This window comes from Gavialis gangeticus, unplaced genomic scaffold (assembly GCF_001723915.1).
Source record: "Gavialis gangeticus isolate Ggan-Ray unplaced genomic scaffold, GavGan_comp1, whole genome shotgun sequence".
Lineage (NCBI taxonomy): Eukaryota > Metazoa > Chordata > Crocodylia > Gavialidae > Gavialis > Gavialis gangeticus.
The window spans coordinates 1,245,757-1,270,471 of NW_017729016.1; the positions used below are offsets into that span (position 1 = coordinate 1,245,757).

General features: G+C 50.9%; 1 protein-coding gene and 1 long non-coding RNA gene across 6 annotated transcripts in view; one reads left to right on the plus strand and one right to left on the minus strand.

Moving 5' to 3' along the window:
- Positions 1 to 23,539, plus strand: part of MPRIP (myosin phosphatase Rho interacting protein) — a 145,838-nt gene extending 122,299 nt beyond the window's left edge. The window contains exons 16-25 of one of the 5 annotated variants that reach the window (XM_019512647.1): positions 2,875 to 6,735; positions 10,270 to 10,417; positions 11,096 to 11,213; positions 11,899 to 12,058; positions 12,306 to 12,425; positions 13,078 to 13,164; positions 13,894 to 14,056; positions 14,708 to 14,793; positions 16,117 to 16,182; positions 18,384 to 23,539. In XM_019512647.1, the coding sequence (XP_019368192.1) occupies positions 2,875 to 6,735; positions 10,270 to 10,417; positions 11,096 to 11,213; positions 11,899 to 12,058; positions 12,306 to 12,425; positions 13,078 to 13,164; positions 13,894 to 14,056; positions 14,708 to 14,793; positions 16,117 to 16,149 (4,776 nt within the window). In that variant the 3' untranslated portion in view covers positions 16,150 to 16,182; positions 18,384 to 23,539. The remainder of the gene's footprint in view (positions 1 to 2,874; positions 6,736 to 10,269; positions 10,418 to 11,095; positions 11,214 to 11,898; positions 12,059 to 12,305; positions 12,426 to 13,077; positions 13,165 to 13,893; positions 14,057 to 14,707; positions 14,794 to 16,116; positions 16,183 to 18,383) is intronic. The other 4 variants (XM_019512648.1, XM_019512646.1, XM_019512650.1 and 1 more) reach the window with 4 other exon arrangements.
- Positions 6,733 to 8,915, minus strand: LOC109294344. The gene is made up of 2 exons (XR_002096508.1): positions 8,134 to 8,915; positions 6,733 to 7,741 (listed from the first exon to the last, which is right to left on the minus strand). It is a non-coding gene; the product is annotated as an uncharacterized LOC109294344 (long non-coding RNA).
- Positions 23,540 to 24,715: the final 1,176 nt, after the last annotated feature.

Consider the following 24,715-nt stretch of genomic DNA (forward strand, 5'->3'; position numbering starts at 1 on the left):
ACCAGCCATATTCTGCTGAGGGGAAAGGAGCTGTAGCAGGCATGGCCTTGGCAGAGCTGTCAGCAATGTTTGTCCCCCCACATGTGCAATCTTACACATGCATGCACATCTCTCATCTCCTGTTCTGCACAGCCAGAGCCGGGACCAGTCCTTTGGCTACGTGGCCTTTCTTCCAGAGCACTGTTCTTTGGCCGCATGATGGACCTCTGAGTTGCTCTGTCTGGAATCCTGTTTTGGATTGGTTAAAGAAGAAAGGGGAGCAGCTACTGAAAAGCTGTTCCCTTCCCCCAGGTGCCCAGATACAGCCAACAACAGCATCCTCAGAGGAGGAAAGTCTGTGGGGCTGCTTCAGGCTGGCCCGGCAAAAATGTTTTGTGCATGGAGTAGAGCTCACTCTTCCTTGGCTGCATCAACCCTGGGTCAAGGCAGCCATGCAGCTGTACTTGGCACTACCATGTTGGGGAGCTCTGGATTTGACACCCCAGCCTGTGTTCTCCCCTTGGGCTGGCTGAGCTGGGGTGGGGGTATACCTAGCCCAGGGGAGCAACTTGTGTTTCCTTGCTGTTACCTTTGGGACAGCGGGGAGGACTTGCATTGCAGTAGGGCCCAGAGACCCCAGGTGGTAGGCACAGTGCTCTAAAGCCATGACCTTCACACTCTTAGATCTCAGGGGAGAGAGAAGCTACCAAAAGGAGAGTAGAGATCCTTCCAGGAGGAAACCTACATGTATCTAGTGAACAAGCCAGCTGTGCTGCAGGGAACCCCCTGCCCCCTTCCCCCACTGATTTCCCAATAGCCAACTCAGGAGTCTATTTAACCCTGTTAAACAGAAAGAACAGCAAGACCAAGAGAACTTCCAAGGTTGGTGAGGGACCACCCATGGGAAGGGGCAGGAACCTGGCCAGGCCTGTTGTCTGTTAATAAACTCCCTAGTGCTGCTTGGATTGGTGACTTCATGATGTGCAGCTGTAGCTTCCTGTTCCTAAACCACGCATTTGATCTTCTGTTGTGGCAGCAACTCACATTGGCCATAGGCCCTGCACAGAATCCCACATTTCCACACCAAGAGGCTAGCTACTGTTTCCCTGGAGCAAAGGCATCCTACCTCCCTTAGCTTGGAGCCCGGAAGATAGTCGGCTAGTGCAAAATCAGCTACCCAGACCTGCTTCAGCAGACTTGGGACGTCCAAGTCAGCCCTAATGCCTTTGGTGTTAGGACTGAAAGCAAAATCCCTAAGTAGCTTGTGCATTCGTATGGTTACAATTTGCTCAAACTGTCATCCAAAAATCAAGTTGGATTTTTTTGGAGGGTTCAGAAATGTTCTGCTCCCTCCCCTTAGACACCCGCAGCTTTGCATTTCCCAGTGTCACTGGGAAGCAGAGGAGTCAGAATTCCCCATGAGCCTTGAGTATTTCTAACCCCTGGCAAGTAGATAATGCCTGAAATTGGAAACGGTCCTGTTTTCATAAGTCTGCATCAACTTTAGGGCATTTGATCTGATTGAATCTCTGCATCTTCTGAGGTCTTGCCCAGCCCTGGCCCCAGCTCCTTTCCTTTTGTAGATGCATGTTGGGCATTAAAGCTCTCAGATTTGTGACAGCCCCAAAGATTCTGCACATTTCTTAAAAATGCTGAAAAGGATGAACAGTAACCGGGACTGACGCATGCACCTTGCACTGAAGCCCTTTCTGGTCTCTTACAAACTCTCCTCCATCTCTTGCTGTCCAGTTTAATCACAAGCGGTACATCTCAAACCCTTTGTCTGCTAACAGGTGGCAAAGTGCTGCACCTCACACTTTCTTTCCAGGACCCCTGTAATGTCTTCTCGCTCTGGTGGTGGAGGGTGGGAGCGGGCACTGTACTAACTAACCTGTCCGGGGGGGATACTCTTGCATGTTAAGCATGGGATTGATCTTACCGTAACTGAGTGTCACATCTGTGGGCTTTCCCTACCAGCAGACAGAGTACAGCAAGGCAGGCCAAACACCTAGGCTTAACGCTGTGCTCCTCTTTCCTCTTCCTGTTTGTGTATTTTTTTTTCAAGGTATTTAATTTCTGTTGCCTTTTGCATGACTCTCTGTGAGCTCGCTCTCTCTCTCTGCATGTGACACTGCTTTGGTTTGAATCTCACAAAGGTTTGTTTGTTTTATTTTACATTCTCATCATGCCTTTTTTCCCCTTCACTTGCCTTTTGTTTTATTTTTTACAGGTAGCGATTGTAGATCCTTCCCACTTTTAAGCTTTAGCCATCCTATCTTTTTCAAAAGATGAGCCGCTAAAGAAGCCTGTTTAGCCATTGCAGAAATGACATCACTACGGCAGCCATCTCATCTTCCTGTGGCCTGGCAGGAAGTGATGTCATTCACTTTCAACCTCACTTCCTGTTGTTGCTCTTGTTCTATAAAACCTTGTTATCTGGAACTGTGCACTTTTTGTTTCACCACAAAACAAACAAACGCACCAAATTGAGCAGCTCTTCTGTCAGCCTGTTCCCATCCCCTCCCTCCCTTTTGTCCTCACTCTTTCTGATCGTTCTTGTCCTTCTGTCCCTGTTTCACTTGTTTCTTTTCCATTGCTTTGATTTTGTTCAGTTTTTCTTGTAGAGTTTGTTATATTAGAGCTGATTTGATGCTACTGTCCATGTTTTCTGTTAATCAGAAGCAGCTGTCGCCCCACTTTAAAAAGCTGGTTTATTTAAAAAAATAAAATAAAAAATTACATACCGAGAACAGAAACCATCTAAAATTGGAGCATGTGGGTAAGCAGCCAAAACAACCCAAGGAGCATTTCCATGGCCTGACTGGCCAGAGGTGTGACACTCAGAACTGGGAGCCAAGAGTGTTACTAACCTAGTATTTAATCAATTTTTTTAAGACCGAGGTGGCCGCCTCGCCATCGGGTGCCTGGCAGAGGCTCCATAAAGTCAATCAAGATCTCCAAAGCGAACTGGAAGCCCAGTGCCAGCGTCAAGAGCTGATCAATCAGCAGATTCAGTCCTTGAAACGTAGCTATGGTGAAGCAAAGGATGTGATTCGGCACCATGAAGCTGAGATTCAGAGCCTGCAGGCCAGACTCGGCAATGCCGCAGCGGAGTTGTCTATCAAAGAGCAAACTCTGGCCAAGCTGAAAAGTGACTTGAAGATGGAGGAGGAGAAAGCCAAAGAGCAGCTGGAGGAGTGGCAGCACAGTGAGACCACTCTGAGCTCCCAGTTAAAAGTCAGCGAGCAAAAGTTAAAGGCGGCAGAGGCGCTGCTGCTAGAAAAGACACAGGAACTGAGGGATCTCGAAGTGCAGCAGGCACTGCAAAGGGACCACCAGAAAGAAGTGCAGAGACTCCAAGATAGGATTGCAGACCTGAGCATGCAGCTGAGTGCTAGTGAACGGGCCCGCATCCTAATGGAGGAGAAGCTGCAGAAGAATTACGAGGCTTTGCTGGAAAGCTGCGAGAAGGAAAAGCAGGTTTTAATACAGAGTTTGAAGGAGGTGGAGGACAAGGCCAACGAGTATGAGAATCAGCTGCAAAACAATGAGCAGCAAATGGAGATTCTGCAGAAAGAGAAGCTGAATGCAAAATGTGAAGGCAGCGAAATTGTGCATCAGCTTGAGGAGCAGCTGGAGATGAAGGAGGCCAGCATCCAGAAACTGGCTGAACATATTGAGGAACTGGAAAGGGAGAGAGATCAGATAAAATGTAGGTTCCAAGAGCTTATGAATCAAGTTGCTGAGTCTGATAATGAGGTTGCCAAGCTGCAGGCAAAGTTGAAAATGGAAGAGACCAACTATCAGAACCTGGAGCACTCGTATGAGGAAGTATCAGATCAATTCCAGAGCATGCAAAAAGTGTTAGAAGAAAAGGAGGAAGAGCTGAGACATGTGAAGGAAATGCACATGAGAATTGTTAAGAAGAAAGACCAAGACCTCAATGAGGCTCTGGTGAAAATGGCTGCTTTGGGTAGCAGTTTGGAGGAAACTGAAGTGAAGCTACAGGCCAAAGAAGACACTTTACAGAAGTTAGCTAATGCAGGCTCAGGACTGTGTGCTGAAGATGCAGAAGACTTCTGCACTAATCTTGAGGCTGATGAAAATCCTAATCCAGAACTGGGACAGCATCTCCAAACTCATGATGAACTTCCAGGTTTGCATTACACCCCAAAAGAAGACGATGAAGGTACGGAGACCAGGCAAAGGCAGGCTGCTGAACTCACCATGTCAAGTATGGAAGAACCGGCATCTCCATCCAAGTCTCTAGAGCTTCAAGACAGAGATATTGTTCAGAAAATCTTAGCAAAGCCTGAGGCAGGATTTGTAGGTGCCAAAAGGCAAAGAATCCGTTTCTCAAACATCCAGTGCCAAAAATATATCCATGCTGATGGGTCAGAGAAGAACTGGACTAGTAGCACATCTTCAGACACGAGCCAGGACCGGTCATTGTCTGAAGAAAGCATGTCATCAGAACTGCCTCTTGGTTACCCATCCTCAGGAGCCAGTGACTCAGAGACTTATCTTTCAATCATCCATTCCTTGGAAACAAAACTTTACATTACAGAAGAAAAGCTCAAAGATGTGACCTTGAAACTGGAAAGTCAGCAAGGTCACAACCAAGAGACCCTGATAGCCCTTCACCATCAGTGGGCCAGCACAGAGTCTCAGCTGAGGGAGCAGCTCCAAACGAGCCTGTCTCAAGTCAGTGCTCTGGTTTCGCAGTTGGAAACTGAGAGGCAGGAAAAGTTCAAGATTGTAGAAAATCATGTTAGTGAGCTGGGGGATTTCCAAATGAAAAACAGCCAAGCACTGACCTGCTTGGAGAAATGCCGAGAGCAGCTAAGAGCTTTGCCCAATTCCGACAAGGAAAAAGAAAGCAATTTGTTTCTTATGACTCTGTCCAGCATGGAAACCACTTTAGCAAATGCAGTCCGAGTCTTGCAGGGCGTGCCCATCTCACCTGATCATCAGCTGAGGGACAGTCTAGCTGAAACGGCACAAGTAGAAGGAAGTTTGTTCGATGAAGAGAAACAAGTTTCCCAGCAGCATCAAGCTGAGATGTTTAATAGAGACCACTTAAGGTTGCTTTCTGAGAGGGTAGCATTCGAAGCTTCCCTGATCAACCAAATAGCAGACTCTCTGAAAAATGCAAGCTCTGAGATTTCCCAGATTCTCCAGGAGATTCATGGGACAGCTGAGGTGGCGTTACTAGAGCCAGCAAATGTTTCTCACACAGCTATTGCATTGGCCAACCTCTTATCAAAGAAACTGTTACTGGAAGGTGAATTCTGGAGCCAGGTAGAAGAACTGAAAAAGCACTTAGGCACCAAAGAAGAGGAAGTAGAAGGCAAAATGGAAACAGTTAGTTTTAGTTTTCCACAATGCCTTGTCCACACAATAGCAGACACCTCACTGATCAGGGCAGAACTTGGTTTTGTTGCGCAGAAAATGAGAGAGTCTTTTCATCAGCGGCTAAAAACAATTGAAGAAGACCTCCATAATACCAAAACTGCTCTCCAGCAGCATAAATGCATGTTGGAAGAAATCATCAAGACATACAGGACCCCTGAATTTGACAGGGTTATGCATCAAATTTCTGAAGCACTCGAGATCCAAAAAGATGTTTCAGAACAGACCCAGGTCTGTTGGGGCGGGAGTCATCCAGAAGTGGTGCTGCATCAGGACCCAGTCAAGATGGAGGGGGGCCAGAGTTTGACAGAGCAGAGTAGTGAAACTCTTGTTGCTATTCAAGAAGATCTTGCCCTACAGCTAAAAGATAAAGCAAATATTCTTAAGGAAATATCTGTTGCCTTACTATCCCTGTCCCCTGAGGAAGCCATACAGGATTGTCAGAAGCTCCTGAAGGTTTCTCAGAGCATGGGAGATCTTGAACGATACTCATCTTTGTTAGTTCAGGATGCAGTTATCCAGGCTCAGGTGTGTTATGGCGCTTGCAGAGTTAGACTGGAGTATGAAAGGCAGCTAAAGTTTTACAAAGAGTCCTTGCAAAACATGGACGCTCTGTGTCAGGAGCGTGGACAGGCTGTTGCTGTCCTTCGGGAGGAATATGAAGACTTGCTTCGAAAACAGCGGAGCGAATATGGTGAGATGATAACTGTCCTTGAAAGGGAGAATGCAGACCTTCAGGCAAAAGTGTCTCAGCTGGAGAACCAGCGGAGGTTCTTGGAGGAAGAAGAACACAAACACAGCAAAAGCATCAGCGAGTTACAAGGCAGGTATGAGGAGGAGATACGAAATGTGATAGAGCAGTTGAACAGGACTGAGGACACTCTAAAGGCAGAGAGGACGGAGGGCCTGAACCAACTCGACGCCGTTGTCCGAGACAAGCAGGACATGGAGAGGTATCACCTTGAGCAAATGCAGACACTGGAGGACAGGTTCCAGGCCAAGGTGAAGGAACTGCAAGTCATCCACAGCGAGGAGCTGCAGACCCTGCAGGAGCATTACAGCCAGAACCTGCAGCGCTTGCAAGAAACACTCGATGGCTACCAGCGCCAGCACCTGGAGGCCGTGCCTTCCCCAGGGCCTGGGACCGCGTGGACAGCAGAGCAGCCTAGTGGAGGCGTGCAGATCTCTGAAAGTGAGCTAAACTCCATGCACGGGCTGAGGGAGCGCATCCAGGAGCTGGAGGCCCAGATGGACGCCATGCGAGACGAGCTGGAGAACAAGCACCTAGAGGGGAGCACGGCCATGCTGAGGGAGAAGTATCAGAAAGACTTTGAGAGCCTGAAGGTTTTGCATATGTTTAATTTTATGCTTTTCTTGCCTGCCAGTACCTTGTTCTGGTGTCTTGGGAGGGTCATACTTATACAAGCTGAAAGAGCACATTCCCCATGAGAACTAAGGCAGTCGAGAGTGAGAAACCAGTTAAAAACACCTAGGTTTCTTCCTGCTTCCCACTTCTGTGCTGTGTGGTATTCTAAATGCATTGCTCAGGTCTTCCAGCCCCTTGCAACTTGGGTTTTAAAAGGCTTTGTCTCTGTGTGAGAAAAATTCATGATTGGGAATGGTCTCTGTGTTGGGCGCTGGGTCCTTAGGGGGACGGGGAATTTCAACCTGCTTTAATAATATTGTTGTGCTATCCTCCAGCCTCCCCAGTCGTGAACATTGTACTGTTTCTCCTCCTCCTGCCTGAGATGTATATTTTGTGTGTGACTCTCCATACAAAGTTTCCTTCCAGAGCCCTGTCTTTCCCAGACTGATCAAGCCTTCAGTCGATCTCTGCTGTCTTCCGAGCTCTAATAGGAAATGCAAATAAATGTCCTCAGACTCCATCGTTATGGAGGAAAGGCGGGGGGGGCACAGAAATCTTGCTGCCAAAAAGATGTCCAAGTTTTATGGGGGGGTGGGGAATACCAATCCCTGCTCCTAAGCTGCTAACAGGGGAATCCAGTGTTGCTGTGTCTTCCAGCAGTTTTATTTTGCATGACAAACAGTGCACAGTTGTTACAACTAACCAAAGTCTGTAAGAGGAACAATGGCAACAAAAGGCATTTCTCCACAACGCTTCTTTGTTCTGGGCTGACGAGGGACTCGCACCCTTTTCGAATTACATCTTTGAAAACATTAGTTTATTTTTAAAACTCCAGACCACTTCCAGCTGGAACTGGTGCTGCAGCAGGGCAATACAGCATTGAGCAGATGGCTGGGTTCAGTGAGGAGGATGTGCCAGGTCAGCTGATTCAGGCTTCACACAAGGACCTGGGATTTATGGCAGAAGCAAGTCTGGTTGATGGCTCTGTAAGGAGCAGTAGTACCTTAGAGTTGGGCAGTGCTGGGCAAGCCTTCTTCCAGCGGCAGGACAGTATACAGTTTGGGCTGTGTGAAGGTAAGGAAAGATTAGGTGGTGTTCCAGTACTAGCTCAACAGCCTAGGAAGACGGGCACCTCCCTCAAGTTCCTTGTTCCCCTTGGGAAGCAGACCCAGCATTCAGCACCTGGGTGCTGGACAGTCGAGAGATGAGGAAATGGCCTTCCTGTCCTTCCATTCCTGGATGCTGCTGTGTCGGCAGTTAACTGAGAATGCTTCGAGCCACAGGGACCTGGGAAGGGAAAAGCCCTCGCTGAGCTCTTACCAGGTCTCCCCCACAGTTGTCAGTCATGCCAACAGTAAATAATACTCTTGTCTCACCAGCAAAAAAGGCTTTGCTGTCCGTGTCCAGGGCTACGTGCCAGGCTCCAAGCAGGGTCTGAGAGTCCTTTGTGCAGAGGTGTGGTCTTGCTTCATTAGCAATTCCCTTTCTTCGGTGACTCACAATGGCCTTTTGGTTGCTTCCAGACACTAACACCCACAAGATTGTTTTGTCCTTGGCTGTTTCAAACTGCTGGAAAACCTTCAGTCTGTCAGATAGAGAAAAGAGTAGAAGCCCCCTCCCCCTGCAACCCCTCCAGCAGCCCTGGGCTGATGAGGTAGAGCAGATTGGGTGTATCATGCTCTGGAAGAGCATAGGAATTGAGGGGGCAGGAACTAAAATCCATATTTAATTGTCATTAAGTAGGAAGCTTACCAGGTGCTTTTCTTAAACTCTCCGGTATACATATTAAAATACTAGTTTCTCTTCTGTACTATGGAGAACTTTACTGCCTTGCTAATAACAGGGATAGGTGTGGCTGCACTCTGGCTTCTCAGATTTACAGCAATGCATTTATAATACATTCAATACTGTACCTCTCAACTAAAACGAGTAGAGAGCCTTTACCAATTTCCTCCTTGACATGATACCTGCAGAGAGCTAGCCTAGGAAGCCTGTTTTATTCGGCCATGGGCTCAAGTCCCGCACTGGGTTGTTGGCTTGTACCCAAGGGCTGGTATTTCAAGCAAAGACTGGTAGTGTACGCCAGTGATTCCCAAACTTTTTAGGCTGCGGACAGGCAAACTGCAGACCAGCGTTGTGCAGACTGGAAGTGACCAGCAGACTGGCAGCCAACCCTTTTTTAAACTCGGTTTAAAAAAGGGTTGGCTGCTGGTCCACAGTATGCCACTTCTGGTCTGGCAGCCAACCCTTTGCGGCCCAGGGGTTGGGAACCTCTGGTGTATGGTACTGTTACTGGAGGCATTACGCTTGGATTCTTGACCCCTTTGAAGAGGGCAAGATTAAAGCCTTCCTAGTCAAGGGAACTAAGTTATGCTAGGATAAGCGTGAGTGGATCTGACCCAGCAGCTTGGTTTGGAGTTGCCAGAAAAGCTGTGAAATCAGGATCATTTGGCCAATGCAAGCCTATGCCATTAGTGTATAAGAGCCCCAAGTACAGGCAAGTGTCAAACGTGGCTTTCTCAAGGTATCCCAGGGTTCGTTGTGCCCCAGTTCTTACATGCATCTAGATCACATGGTCTCCTGCCCTGTTTCCTTGTGCACGGGCCTGTCAAACCAGGCTTTCTCTTTGGAGAACTGAAGTCTCAATTTGTATAGTGGCTTTGCTCATCTGCCTTGTTTCTGAAGCTTGCTTTTTAAGTAGGGATCCAGGAGGAGCAGGTTGGCACTGCTGGTTGGCTCCCATGATGAAAGGGAAGCCTTTGAGCCAGCGGAGATCCCCAAAAGTGCCCTGAGGATGGAAACAGGAGTGCTGAGTTCCAAGCTTGATCCTGCTTCTGGCAGGTCACAGGGAACGTGACTGAGCATGATGCCCCAAAAAACAAAGCCAAGCAGGTGCCAGTGTGGTGCCTGACTCAGCTGTGCCAGGGGGAGCTTGCAAGCTGTGTCGGTAGCAGGAACACTGCTGACTTCTGCCCAGGCCCCCCAGCCAAATGCAGGAGAGAGGCCTGGGGGGTGCCAACCTGAGGCCCATGATGGCCAAGCACAGACAGGATCTGTATTGGTAGCGGTGATGCTGCTATCCATCCCAAGGGCTGAGCAGCGCCCTGTTCGAGATGCACCAGTGGTAATACTAGCGAGCCAGTGGGTGGTGCTCTTCCCTCCAACGCAGAGAACAGATGATGGAGGGGCATCCAGGGGAATGCAGGTAGTAGGTCAGGGAAGGGACGTGAAGGGACTGAGCATCCTAGATCAGGCTGGGGGAAAGGGTGCAGGGCTGTTTGGTCACTCAGTCTGCAGTGAGAGAGGGAAAGGACCTGCTGGATCAGCCAGTCACTGCAGTCAGGTGAGGGCAGGACCAGTCCCTTCCATCCATGGTCTGTCCGACTATCTGTCTGTCTGCCCGTTGGCTGATCTCCATTGCGACACCCTCCCAAGTGCTGTGCATGCATCTACCCTCAACCTGCAGCTGCAGCCCCAAAGGCAAATGTGTGCTCCTTCCCTCCCTGCTCCAGGCAACATGTGAGCGGGGGTTTGCAGCCATGGAGGAAACGCATCAGAAGAAGATTGAGGATCTGCAGAGGCAGCATCAGCGGGAGCTGGAGAAACTGCGGGAGGAAAAGGACCGCCTGCTAGCAGAAGAAACAGCTGCCACCATCTCGGGTAAGGGGCCGGCAGGTTTGTTGCTCAGGGGACACGGAGTAGTGGAAATGACAGTCCTCTCTGCCTTGTGGAGAGGGTGGAGGGGGGAGTAGCTGTTCCAGGGAGCAATGGCAGGACAGGCAGGTGGTAGCCTCATCTGTATCAGTCACAAGGAGCCAGCAGCAGAGTGGAGGATGACGTGAGGGTGGAGGGGCATGCTCTCAAAAGGGAGGATCCCCTGGCTAGGCCTGGGTGAGGGGAGAGGGGCCTAGGCCATTTGTGTAAGAGTGGGGGGAGCCGTCTCCTGTCTCCTCCCCAGGTCCAGTGTGCCTCTGCTTGACTGCAGTGATTGGTTTTCTGCCCTGCTGAAGCCAGGCATTAGTCATTCCTGTGGGTGATTTATTGCTAGTTCCACAATGACTTCATTTGTTGGTGCCACTGGGATGTTAAAACGCCCAAGCCCAGGCTCTGTGTGTGTGTGGAGCCTCATAATCAGGAAATCACATGCGAAGCAGGCAATTGTTAGACTTCATTAAAAAAGCAGGATTTGCAGAAGCCCTTTTCTGCTTGACAGCCGATGCCAGAAAATGAAGTGATTGTGAGGCAGTGAGATTACTCACCAAGGTGAGCTGTGTTTGAATGCAGCCGTGAATGTGTCACCTCCTCATGGGGTGCTAATCCTTTTTCCATCTTGCACAGCCATCGAAGCCATGAAGAATGCCCACCGGGAGGAGCTGGAGCGGGAGCTGGAGAAGTCCCAGCGCTCCCAGATCAGCAGTGTCAACGCGGATATCGAGGCCCTGCGGAGGCAGTACCTGTAGGTTTCTCCCTCTCCTTCCCTGAGCTATGAGAGCTGGTGTATTTTCAGTCCTGTTGGTAGCAGTCCCAGACCAGAGGAGAGTGACATGGAAGCTTCTCTCCTTAAATCTGAGCATCAGCGCCAGACTCCAGACACTTGTCTGTAGAGCATCCAGCAGTTATTACCAATACGAGAAGCAAAATGCAGTTATCTGATGCCGGTTTGTGCACAGCTCTGGCTTTATTGTTAAGCCAGATGTATTCAGACAAGAGAACACTCTCCTTTAGTAGGGCCCAGATCCACTCTTACATGGCAGATAGGAGAGTTAGTGAGCAGCCCAACCAACCACGGTGCCTATGTATAATGCACAAACAGGCAACTACGCTCTTTCCCTGCATACGCAGAACAGGTGCAATAGTTTTCAGCCCCACAGGTCATTTTAAGTGATCAAATGAAGCACCCAGCAGTGTTTCCCCAGTGGAGGTGTCGGCTGTGAGGCAGTTGGAAATCCCCTCTGAGTTTCAGGAGAGAGGGTGGTTCCTTGGTCACCTGAACTTAAGATTTTCCAAAACCCGAGAGCATTTCCCTCTTCTGTGAGGCTGGAGTTTTGGCAGCCTAGGCCTGCAGGGGGGCGGGGTGCCACCTGGATTTGCCTTGGAGAGCAGGCCCAGCTGATGTGTCTCTGGGCTTTGCCTCTCTGCAGGGAGGAGCTGCAGTCAGTCCAGCGGGAACTGGAGGTCCTTTCAGAGCAGTACTCCCAGAAGTGCTTGGAGAATGCGCACCTGGCCCAGGCCCTGGAGGCTGAGAGGCAGGCGCTCCGCCAGTGCCAGCGAGAGAACCAGGAGCTCAACGCGCACAATCAGGTGAGGCATCAACCCCCCGGCCTGCTTGAGAGCTCCTCACGCCTGGTCAGTTAGCTTGGAGAACCAGCACTGCTGGGTGTGGGAGGCCGAGTGCCCAATGGGATGGTGCTGTGCAAGGCAAACAGGGCTGATGAGTGGACCTACTGGCGTGCCTAGGGAACTTCCGAAAATGAGGCTGAGAGATCTCAACCTTTGAAGGGTTCACCTGTTCCCCACTACTCACGTGGTGGTTCTCTTGTTTTCCCAGGAGCTGAATAACCGCCTGGCTGCTGAGATCACGCAGTTACGGACGCTGCTGACTGGGGAGGGCGGGGGAGAGGCTGCTGGCTCACCTCTCACACAGGGCAAGGATGCCTATGAGTTGGAGGTAAATGCTCTGTCCCCAGTAGCAGCTGCTTGGTGCAGGTGTGGCAGCAGTTGCAGAGAGCGGGTTGAGGCTTGGGTGGCCAAAGAGGTCACTGATGGTCACTGGTGCAGGGATCACCCTCTAGGCCCTGGTCTCACTTAGAAGCAGCCATTGGTGGGACGGGAAGAGGTTGGGGTGGCCAGGAGCACAATCAGGCCATACACATGGTGGCCCAAGAGCAAGGCAGAGCCAGGACCCTCCTCAGTTCTGCAGTTCCTGTTCTGGTCTTAGCCAGGTCTTCTGACTGCTTTGTTCTCCTCCATTTCCGATGCATAATATGGGAATTGTGCTCAGGGCACAATGTGGCCACGAGATCCTGGTGGAAGTACAGCATGTGGGTTGATCCAACCACCAGTGGGTGCACTGCGTTATCCTCACCAGCCTCAGGTTCCCCAGGGGGACCTTTTTCCCAGACCTGGCTGCTATCCACAGATTGCCCAGGGATAGGGCCTGTCTGAGACTATTGGCATGAAGCACGTTCTGAACTGAGCCCTGCGGTCCCTGCTCAGTTGATACCCAGGTGTGCTCAGCGCACCCTTTGTGATGTTTTGGCTGGTGGTGGGAGCCCTTCTGTTCCTGGGTGGAAATACCTGTTCCTTTTTTTTCCCTGCAGGTCCTGTTGCGAGTCAAGGAATCAGAAATACAGTACCTGAAGCAGGAGATCAGCTCCCTTAAGGACGAGTTACAGACAGCTCTGCGGGTAATGCTGGGGGTTGGTGCTGTCACTGTCACCGTCCATATCCTGCCATCCCTCTGCAGTGGTAGATGGCTTTCAGCAGTTGTGGCTGACTTATTTAGGATTCACATCATCATTTAAATATTTTCCTCCCTTAATTGAATCAAATGCTTTGGGTGGGGAAGGGGGAGAGGGGTGGAGATTATCATTTTAATGCCATAAAGATGCCTCCTGGCAGCATCAAATCTCAGAGATTTGTTTTGGACCCTATAGCAGTCGATCTTAAACTGAGCAAAACAACCTCATTCTAAACATGTAACTGGGTTGTGCTGGTTACGGTGCATTGGCCAAGGGCGGTTCTGATAGTTATAGAAGATCCGTGCCATTTTCAGGTTAAAACTAAAAACTGCGAACAATAGTATCTGCAGCAGGCCCGTTTGCATGCGCTGCTTTCTCCTGGATGGAACTGGAACTGTTCAGCTCTGTGTCCTAGACTGCTGGTAGCCAAAGGAGAGCCCCCTTGACCACACATGGCGGTAACTGATTTCAGACCAGTGGTCTGAGTTCTCCCCCAGCTCTCACCAGCAGCTCCTTTGTGGTTTGGGGTGCAGCCTAGTGAGAATCGAGAAAGGCCAAATGTCCAGGGCTTTGTTCCAGCTTGCTGCTTCCCTTGTCCTTTAGTCAGCATGTCAGCTGGCTGGCTTCATTTGTCTGCCTTGCTCTGCAGTGACTCTGCTGGGTTTCCTTTGCCAGGAAAAGAAATACGCCAGTGACAAACACAAGGATATCTACACAGAGCTGAGCATCGTGAAGGCCAAGGCAGACTGCGACATCAGCCGGCTGAAAGAGCAGCTAAAGGCGGCCACAGAAGCGCTGGGCGAGAAATCCCCTGAGAACACATCTGTGTCGGGATACGGTCAGTCCTGTCTTCTGTTGCCCTGTCCTGACATAGACCGTGTGTGGGGATGAGGGGGCTGGGAGGGCCAAGCCACAGGTTTGGCATCCACCCAAGATCCATCTGAGTTGCTGGCATGGCAGCAGGGGTGACTGGCTTGGTGTGTGCAGAAGGGAGGGCTCAGGAGGTTGATGATGGGAGCAAGAACAGCTGCCTCCAGTTGCCTATACTGCAGCATAGGCTGGTCATGATTGAGAAGTGCCTGTGATAGGCCTCTGTGCTGTGATGCATTACTCCCTAGTCTTTCCCCTTCAGGCCCAGGGGCTTTTGCTCCTAGTAGCAGCAGCTCTTCCTTCCAGCCTGGGCAGAGGAGGCTGCCCCTTGTATCTTTGGAAACACTTTCTGAGTCATGCTTGGCATGTTCCTTTGCATCAGGGAAGCTGTTTCCTTGTGGAGCAATTGGAGGGAGTGGCCATGCTGGCCCCCTGCACCCCTGTGCCAGGGTGGCTCTGCAGGGCAGCAGTGTCATGCTCAGCAGGAGTAAGCACTTCTACTGGGTTGCTTTGCCTCTCTGCCAGCAGCTCTGTCCTCAGCCTCCCTATGATGGGCTCCAGACTTGGCAGCCAGTGGGCTGGGAGCAGCACTTGACTCTGCTCCTTCTGCTCCCTGCAGACATCATGAAATCCAAAAGTAACCCCGATTTCCTGAAGAAAGACAGATCCAGTGTTAGCCGGCAATTAAGGAATATCAGGTCAAAGGTGAGTGCCCGTCTCTCCCCTGTGATGCCTGTGCCCCATGTTGCTTTCTAGCAGGGGTGTGTGGAAGCCTGCCCCAAGAAATTAAAAAAACCAAGAATGACTGGTAGGGGGCAAGGAGGAGGGTGTAGGTCAGAACTCCAGTCCCAGTAAGGGACAGGGTGGGAGCGCAGTGCTGCTGTGCATTTGCGTCAGCCCACAGCACTCGGGAACAAGTCCAGTGCCTGCTGAGCAAGGCTTTGCCATCATAATGGCCATGCTGCTCCAAGTGCAGGTAGGCAGTCGGTGCGGTGGCAGGCTCCTTGCAAGATCCTGTAGGGCTGGGTCCATTGCCTCTGGCTGAGCCTGCAGCCTGCTGAGTCCAGCTACAAACCTGCCTTGGCAGCTCCTACAGCTGCAGTTTGAAGAGCCAGGGGCGTGCCTTGCTTTTCCAGCCCGTGGTACTTGCTCCCCATCATAATGCCAAGGTGGGGGGTATAACTGCTGTGAGTACATGTAGATACCAGAAAGTGACTGTGCCAATAGACAGCAACGTGGTGTCAACTCCTGCAGCATCTTCAGTCTGTTAGGACCCAGATGTCTTGGTCCTAAGGAAACTTTTTGATTTACCTGGGCAGGTTGGGGCTGCCAGCCCAATGGCTTTCAGTGCTTCAGCCTGGCCGTTCTGGGCCTCAGGTTTTGTCCCAAATCCTGGTAATGCAGCCCCTGGCCCCCATGTGTGGCCTCTAATCTGTCACAATTTCACCTTGCTGAGCATTTCCATCATCTCCATGGGGCTGCAGGCACTGCATTTGAGTGGGAGGGACACAGGAACTTCAATGTTTGGCATCTCGTTCTGATGTTGTAAGTGCCAGACACATCAGGAAGCCAGTCATGGGCGTCTTGCTCTGTCCTGTCCCAACGCTGCAGGAACTGACGCTCATCGTCCAAGCTGTACAAAGCTGATGCAGCCAACTGCTGTGCTTAGGCTGCGCCAGTCAAATACATGAGTGTCCCCACCATGTGCATTCAGTCTCTGCAGCTTGGGGGGGCAGCCCCTGGGCATCTCTTAATGGTGCAGCAGACATGCTAGTGCACAGCATTGGTCTGTTGGTTTCCCTTCTCCACTGCCCCTTGATTTGCTGCTTTTGTCGTCCCCTCCTTGTCTTTGTCTGTTTTGTCTGGAGCACGCATCTGGGCAAAGGAGACTCCAACCTGAAGACGCCATGGCCTGTACAGATGGGCAGAGGCTGGGAGGGCTGGGAGGAGCCAAGGCCAGGCTTGGAGCGCAAATGCCATTGGGACTGACGTGCTGCTTGTTTTGTGTTTTGCTCTCTCCTCCCACAGTCCGTTATTGAGCAGGTCTCATGGGAAAACTGAAATGAACCAGAGTCCAGGTTCCCTGTCACGTAGGTAAACGAACCCGTCCCCACCACGCAGTGCCGCTCCCCGCGGGGGCCGCCCACACGTGCATGACCTGCTCACGCCTCCCATAGCCAGCGAGACCCCCTCCTCCTCTTGATTCTGAGATTTGATTCTCCCGGGAGGGCGGGGGAGCCTGGATTGCTGTAAAATACAAATTGTCCCGTTTGGCTCTTCCCCGAGGGGATCTGTGGCTGTCTCGCCCTCCCGCTCTCTCTCTCCCACCCCCACTGACACACCCGTCCAGCAGAAGGGAGGATTTGGACAGCTCTCGGGCATACTCCCTGGCTAGGTGTGTCGGGGGCGTGGCACTCTGAGTGTGCATGCTGAATGACTATGCATGCCTCTGACTAAACTCACAGCAGCCTGCAGGCTTGCAGGAAGAAGGGAGCCATAGGTTTCTCATGGTCGGGTTGTGGCATGGGTGAAATGATGCCCTCTCCCCCCACGCTGCATCCTAGATGTTGTTTTGAGGACTCCAAGCTCATCCAGCAGAAGAAAGCAGCTCATGACAAAGGGAGACAGTTCCAGTGATGTGTTTGCCATCATGTGGCAAAGATGCTGAGATTGGAACGGAGCTGGCAGGGAGGAAGTAGTGATAAAAGGAGAGACTGCTGAGGGAATTTGCCAGCCTGGTATTAATTGGACTGGAGGTGTCTTTATTTCCTTGCCATCCTTTCACTCCAAGCTCTTGGGATAGGAGACTGTTGCCTTATTTCAACAGCGCCTTCCCAAGTGAGGGGTTTGCTTGTCGCTGTTGGCAGTGGAGTCTCATGCACTGCATTGTCCCCTCCCATAAAGTGAGAATTCAGAGGTGCAGGCTGGCTGAACAGGCCCTACCTCTGGCCTACTTAGATGCTTGTGCCAGAGAGACGCTCGGTTCTGAACTCCAAATTTCTTTTCTGTCCACTGGAAAGAAAGAGAACTGGAGTGGAACAGAAGTCGCCGTTTCTCTTCCTATTTACAATGGGCTGCTGATTCTCACAGCTCAGGCAGTGAACCCAGACGGGCTAGTTTTCAGGTCCTGCTTTTCATCCACTTGCCAAAAGCTGTTCTATGTTCCTGACCATGTCAGGGGAGCTTCAGAAAGACTGTGGCCATTGCAGTCCCAACGATCCTGTTCATGGGGAGCTCGGAACCTGCCTGCCCCAGCAACCAGTTGTTAAACAGATCTTAGCTTTGGGCCTATGCTGCTGTGATTGCTCCTGTTAATTTTCTGGTGCTGCCCAGTGGGGAGCTGCAGGGAAATGGGAACATTGCCAGGAGCTGCATGATCAGGATGGTGCAGAAAGCCCCGTCTCTCAGAGCTGCTGCATGTTGATTGTAACCGAACATCCAGATCCCAAAACTGCTGAGTAAATTGGCCGTGGCAGCTGGCCACCTGAGACAGCAATACTTTTGCAGTCACTTCTGTCCTGTTCCTCCATGCTTGAGAAGGCTTTCAGTGCCAAGCTCCCAAACACCAGTACGGGGGGCGTGAAGGGTAGAAGTTGCCATCTCACCAGCTGAGTCTTTTGCCTCCAGAGATACGGGTTTCAAATCTGAGGCGGGTCATGAGTTTGGTCTCGCTAGATCGTGGAGTAAACAGTTCATGAGATTCCCACCAGCTCGATTTGGTCAGTAGCATCCAGCTGCGGAAGGCGTAGGCTGGCGTCACAGCACAGAGTAGGGACTGCAACACAGCGGTCAGCTGCAGTTTCAGGGTTGCTTGGACAAAGCATACAATGGAGATGGGGCTATAAGTACTTAGTGTGGATTCCCCAGCAGTCAGGGGAGGCCAGCATGCGTCTCCGCTCCAGAGCTGTTTCTCTCGGCAGAGCCCAGCAGGACTGCTTGGAATCCTTGTACAATCCAAGGGCTTTGTTGAAGCTGGGCCCACACTCTGCAAGCTGCACGGATTGTTTTATGAGCCAGGCTCCCCAAGCTCGCCGTCCTGTGTGCCTCATTCATTTGCGGCAGTTGCCACCCGGGGAACTTCCAATCTCACTCTCTCTAGGTTTGATTCACCAATAATAACATCCCATCATAGCGTGTTCTCTCTGGCATGCTCCACTAATTTTTCCATTGAGGAGGCCGTCCCCTCCTCCTGTTTCCTTTGCCTCAGCATCTGTACCATCCCTGTGTTTGCCAGACACCTCATTGCTTGGCTTTACTGCTGGGTCTTTGACGCTGTCCCTCTCTTGTCTCCCCAGAGTCTGAAGGAAGGCCTGACGGTGCAAGAACGCCTGAAGCTTTTTGAATCCAGGGACTTGAAGAAAGACTAGCTCTTTTTTTTTTTCCCCTCCCTCCCCTTCCCTGTTCAGCTCGAACGCCCGTACCTGGCAGCTCATGGCCACGCAGCACAAGCACTGTTTTGTCTCTTGTTCCTTCCAACCATCCTCGCTGCTGTTGGTCTAGACACTCCTGATCCGACTGGGCATGGGTCTTCCCTGACCCCAAGGGCTCTGTGCCTCCTCCTCCTTCATGAGATGCCTCAGAGACTACAAGGGAGGAGGGGATGGACCTTGGTCCCCTGCTGCTCTTTGTAGGAGAATCCTTCCTTCGCTGAACAACCATTACACTAAGTGTCAGTATTAAGGCTGGGCGCCTGTTGATAAGCTAACTGTCATACCGACTGTGGTGGGACAGGCACAGGGCCTGGGCAGTGCAGCCCCGAACTCGCTGCATTGCTGTTGCTTGATCCTGGGCTCTGTGCACGCCAGGACCCTGACCGTGGAACTTGCCTCTTGCACTTCTGGGGAAAAGCCCACAGCAAAAGCAGCAGGAAGAGCAGGTCGGTTTGAGTTGTAAACAGCCCTTGCGGTCAGGTTTGGGCCTGGGTCACAGCACTGACGGCCACTAGCCCAGCAGAGCAGAGGGAGGGGAGTGTTGGTGGGGCTTCATGCCAGGTTCAGACAGTTGCAGACGGAACGCCCAACATTCGTCTGAAACACAGGCTTCAACAGAACCTGGCCCAAAGGCCTGCTGCCCTCCATGATCCTCCCTCTCTAGTCTCCCGTGCTGTCTGAGCAATGTGCTACAGGATTCAATAGTCCAAATGCAGCCTAGCAGCAGCTGTCTAGCCTCCACCTACTGCCCCTTCTTCCTGTCACCCCTCAAAAGTACTAGGGCCCTTCCTCCAGTCTCTGGAGGGTGGATGGATGCTGACCACAAAGCAGAACCAGCTGTGGCTGTGGAAATGCTCCGCTCAGTCCAAATGCTGCCTTCCTTCACTCAGCCCCAGAATCCTGCTCCTCCTGCCTACAAAAGGCAGTAGTTGTGATGCGATGCCACTTTGGGGACATTTTGGAATGAGTCACAAAACTCCCGCATGCTCCCAACCACAGCAGTATTGTGGCCCCTGCCTGCCCCAATGGAAGCTGGCTTAAAACAAATGCACGCCTGTTAAGCAGCAAAGCAGGTGGGAGGGCAGATTGGAAACAGCTGAGGAGACAGAGGGAACCTAGCAGCACAGGTGCAGCCCTGAACTAGGGGGGCTCGGCAGCAAAGCAGCTATTTTGCCAAGACCCCCCTTGCTCTGCCTGCCAAGGACAGCCACTAGCTCAGTCACTGCACTGCCAATGACACTCCACGTGCTGCCCCCCCACTCCCTGGTTTCAGGCCTGATTTGACTTGGTATAAGGACCTGTCTAGTGCAGGCCAGGAACTGCATGTAAATGCTGGTCCAGCACTGGGTTTCAACCCTCATTTGGCCATCTCGTAGTTTCAGTTGCATTGCACCGTGCTTCTAAGAAACTCTAGGGAGTGAAGCTGCTGCCTAGCTTTGAAACTGCAGCATTTGGCTGGAACTCTGTTTTCACAGGCTGTGCTGATTTCTGGCTTAAGGCTGGTGCTAGAGCTGGTTAAAGCTCTGCTTTCCCAGGGAGGGGAGTTGCTTTTGTGCTGCTAGGCCATGACTGGTGTTTCCCTCCACCCCCTACTTTTGAAGCCACTAGCCAGCCTTGCATCTCTGCTCCATGGTAGGAAATGGGTTCTGTTGTCTCCCCCCCTGCCTTGGACCCAAGCTGGGCTGCTGTGCTTGTCTGTGCATCTATGTAGGATAGGCAAGGGAGGGCTGAAATGCCCATCTCTCCCTGCCCCAACTCCCAGGGTGCCGTGCTGTGCCTAGGCGTGTTGGAGGCAGAGGGATGTGGTGAGATGCTGCATCAAAGGGAAAAGAAGCGGGGAGACCATGCCACACTGGGCACTTTCATGACCCTTCCCCCTTCTTACGCCCCTGTCCTGTAATAGACTTTTATGTGTTCTCCACCCAGCCATAGGACCTGACCCGGCCCTTGCTGCTCCCAGAGACTCTGGGGTCAGGCCAGCTGCCCAACCACCTTCCCGGACTAATAGCTGAGAGTCTAAGAGCTGCTCCTTATGTGCTCACAACCCTGCATGGACCAGCCCCAGTGGCACACAGCCTTGCCCCTTGTCTGTACTCCTCTCCTGCAGCAGAGCAGCACAACTTGCTGCCTGTATTGAGTTCAGCAGGGACCCATAGCTCTTCAGCTCTGGCGCTGAGCCGTGCACACCCACGCTGAGGTGTACGCATTCTTTAGTACTTGCCGGCCCTAGAACAGACTAGGAGCTTTCCCTACCGCTTCTTGCCAGTGTTTGGGCAAGAGGGACCTCAGGATGGGCTGGTCCTTTTGGATGTTTCCACCCTGTGTGCCCACCATGCTGTGTGGAGAGGGTGCACGCGGAGGGGCCGTCCATGCTGTGACAGGCCGGAGCTGAGGCTAGCTACTGCCAGGGAGCTGGGTTGTTCACCTGCTGTGTCCATATACTGTATAAGCCCTTGCGCATGCAGCACAGCCGTTCAGCTGACACGTACAATAGCCAGCTTGCTCTTTCTGTGACCTTTCTATTTGAGCAGCCACCAGAAGAGGAAGTCCTTTTGTTCCTAGGCTCCGTCCCTACCAGTCGGGGTTTGGCGGATGTCTGCTCTGCTCCGTTAGCTTTCCAGCCCTGAATTCTCCTCAGAGGATCAAGCCCATGGGATACAGGCTGGGGTCCTTCAGTGTTGTAACTTCTTCCTCACAAGGGTGCACTTAAATGGATGAACTCAACACCTCCGAACAGTGCACTCATCCTGAAGGGTGGTAGGGAGCATTGCTTGCTTCTACGCCAGCTGAGTTGGCTGTAGCGGAGAAGCCATGTCAACCATTCCTCCCAGTATGGGCTCCTCTCTGCCCTGGGCTATTGCAGTGGCTGCTTTGCTCAGTGAATTTGTTCAGAATCTGCTAACTCTTGAGTGCAACATAAAGGTGTGTTATGTCCCCCTTTTACAGCTGCACTGCCAATAGCAGGAGGCCACAGGATGAGGGTGAGGCGGCGGCGGCTATAAACAGGCAGGGCTTGTTGCTGTGTGGTACACTTTCACTGAGCCTCAAGTGGATCCTAATGGGGATGATTTTTGGAGGCGGGGGAAACTGAAGTCACCCTTCCTCTGCTGTACACTTCATCCCAGAGACTCTCTTCTTGAGACTCAGGCCCTCAGCTTTGCACAGGTACTCTGATTAATGAGTCGCTGGCGTCTATTTGCTTCACTTGGGTTTCTGTTAGATCCTGCTTTTATAATACTAGAGGAGCTTGGTAATTAGCAGAGCTGTGCAGCTTGTGTTGCCTGGCACAACGAGGTGGTGAGCTGGCTTGGAGGAAGAGTTTGCGGTGTGCTGACTGGCAGTGGGGTGGGCTTCTGGACTGTGCAGACTGGGTCAGGTGCTCCAGTGGAGGCAACGAGGGAAAACTGAAGTTGATATGGGGACGTTTCCCATCTTTGGACCCAGCAGGTGTAAAAGTGGGCGAGGACAGGGAGAAAGGCAATGCAGGCTAGTGGAAGCACTCAGGTGGTAGATGCTCAGTGCAAGGCAGGCAGGGAGAGAAGTGGAAGCAGCAGCGAGCAAGCCGGGTAGCAAGAGGAAAGGTACTGGAGCAACGGCAAGTCCAAGGCAAGCTCAGAAAGCTTTCTGCTTGTGCTGTCCCATAATAACCCTGTGGCGTGCAGCTGGTTGGGGGGTGGATCATTGGGCTTGTTTAGATGCAGGGTCCCAAAACTGCTTAAGGGAAGAGGGTATTTGATTTGATGGTTTCCTTACTCCATTAGGCTTTCCCACATGTATGCACCCCAAAGAAAAGGCCATATGCACAGAAGTTTTGAATAGGTTGCTTGAGGGAACCAGTTCTTTGTAAATCCAGGACCCTGCAGATGATGGGTAAAGCCCCAGCAGTAACTCTGGCTTAAATGAGCTGGCATTTGCCCCTCGACCTCCCAGTGTCTGATTTCCTATTTTATGGCAACCTTCAGTCATCCTGTAACCTGTCTTATTGGGTCAGCTGTAAAAGGATTTGCTCCAAGGTCTGCCAAGACTATCAGAACAGCAGAATCTGAACTTGTTGGATCTGTCAGCAAAGGTTTTATTACTGGGAATCTTTAACTAATACATACTGGCCAACCTTTCTGGACTTTTATTCTGCCTTGTAAACCTAACTAGATATGCCGTCCCACAGAGAGGGAACCACAGACACGATACCAGCTGCAGACAGAAAAAAAGTGTTGCAAACAAGAGAAAGCTAATATAGAGAGAAATCCACCAGGCAACATGTGGAGGAGCGGGTGGGATCACCCTCTGAGGAATATTCTTAAGCTTCTAGGAATGTCTAACAAGCCAAATAGATGCTTTTCTTGCTGAACTTTGCTGTGTTAAAGTATTTAACACCTGAACAGAGGTCTCTTAAAGTGCAGTTGTGGTGTTCTTATATACTGTCCCTTTTAAGAGCAGTGCATGTTGAAGCTCGGCCATCTCCAGAAGGGGATTTGGCCCTTTTAAAAATGTCTTTATGCTCTGTGTGGGCCAAGCCCTCTGCTGTCAGGTGGCACAGGGAGCTGGAGGGCAGCTGCACCATCCCATCCAGCTGCAGTGCTCCTGGCTAGAAGGAGCTGAAAAAATCTGCATGGCAAAAGCCACTGTTCCTAGTTAGTTCAAGGACGATGTGGTGGGGCTCAAACACGTTTCCTTCCTCCCTCCCTCTGCAACGCTGTCACAAACCTTGCTCCACTTTCCTCCCCGTCTTTGGTTTAGATGTGACAGCTACTTGACCCTTTCTCAAGCATCAGACAGTGTCTTTTCCTGCACTCCCAAAGGGCCTCCAGATGCAGTAAACACAGGTCCTAAAACCATCCCATAGAGGTACAGGTCAAAAACATGGTTCAAAGGGGAAAAAGAATCTTGCAGAAGTCTTGGCTGTGTGCAAGGTTCTGTGGTAAAGCCCAGTTCTTCCTGCTGCTTCAGGCTTCATCTTTTCTCCAGAATGAGAGCAAGCAGGGCTCCTCTAAGACCGACTGGGGAGAGGGCAGGAAGAACAGTGCGCAAAATGTCCCCGATTCTGCCCCAAGATTTCCAAATTCTACTTGCATTTTTCCAGCAGAGCATCTTACAAGTGACTTCTCTGGCTGTGGCCAAGGCATCTTCCCTAGGCAATGGGGTGAGTCGGTATCGTAGCTATATTGCTTGAATTGCTCTTAAAGGGCACAGTATATACATTGTGTGAATAGATATATCTAGATATACCTATCTATATAGGTATATCTAGATATATTGCAAGCCGCTGCATTTTACACAATCCTACACTATGAAAAGTACTGAAACATGAGGTCTAGTAAAAATCAAGTTCAAAGTAAACTGTAGAAACATAAGCTCTTTCTGACTGCTTCCAAAGTTTTGTCTTTTGTGGAGTTTTTCTGCCACTTTCCTTTTTGGAAATAATTAGATCCATGTCCTTTTTAACTGTGACCTTTTTTTTCCCTTTGTCCATATAAGAAAGGAAAGAGAAATTTGACTGAATTGCTTCAGAAACAGAAGTTTGTGCCGATATGCAGAGCAAAAACAAAAAGGTTATTTTTCCACAATAGAAGTTGACTGGAACACATCACAGTCCTGAGCGTTGTGAAACATGTCACTCTTGTAGCAGCTGTATACTTGATTGGAATTCCACTAGACCTTTGCATTTTTGTGGCTCGTATGCAGTACTTTCTTCATTGTGAATACTTAAGCACATGCACGCTCAGTGTAGCTTGCCTTTCCTTTGTAATTTTTCCATTTTTTAAAAAAAAGCTTTGTTATTCCTCTTTAAAATAATTTAAAACCTGTATAGTATTCAAAGCACGCAATGTAAATATTTATTACTCAGAAGTTAGTGGAGGGTTCTTTTTCTGTGACTAAGTCGTGTTTTTGTTTTTTAAATCTTGTTCTAATCCAGATGTCCAATTTGAGGTTGCAAGAGGAGATCTGAGTGTAATATGTTGAACCCCCCACCCCCACACCATATCCCCACACACACCCACACCATCCTAGACTCCCACCCCTCCACACACCCACACCCTCCCATCTTCCCACCTGCACCATACCCACAACCCCCCCACACCCTCCCAGACTCACATCCCTCCACAACCCCCAACACACCCACACACATTCCCATGCCCCACCATAACCTCCCCATACAGCCACACGCTCCTGCAGCCCCAACCACATACCACACACCC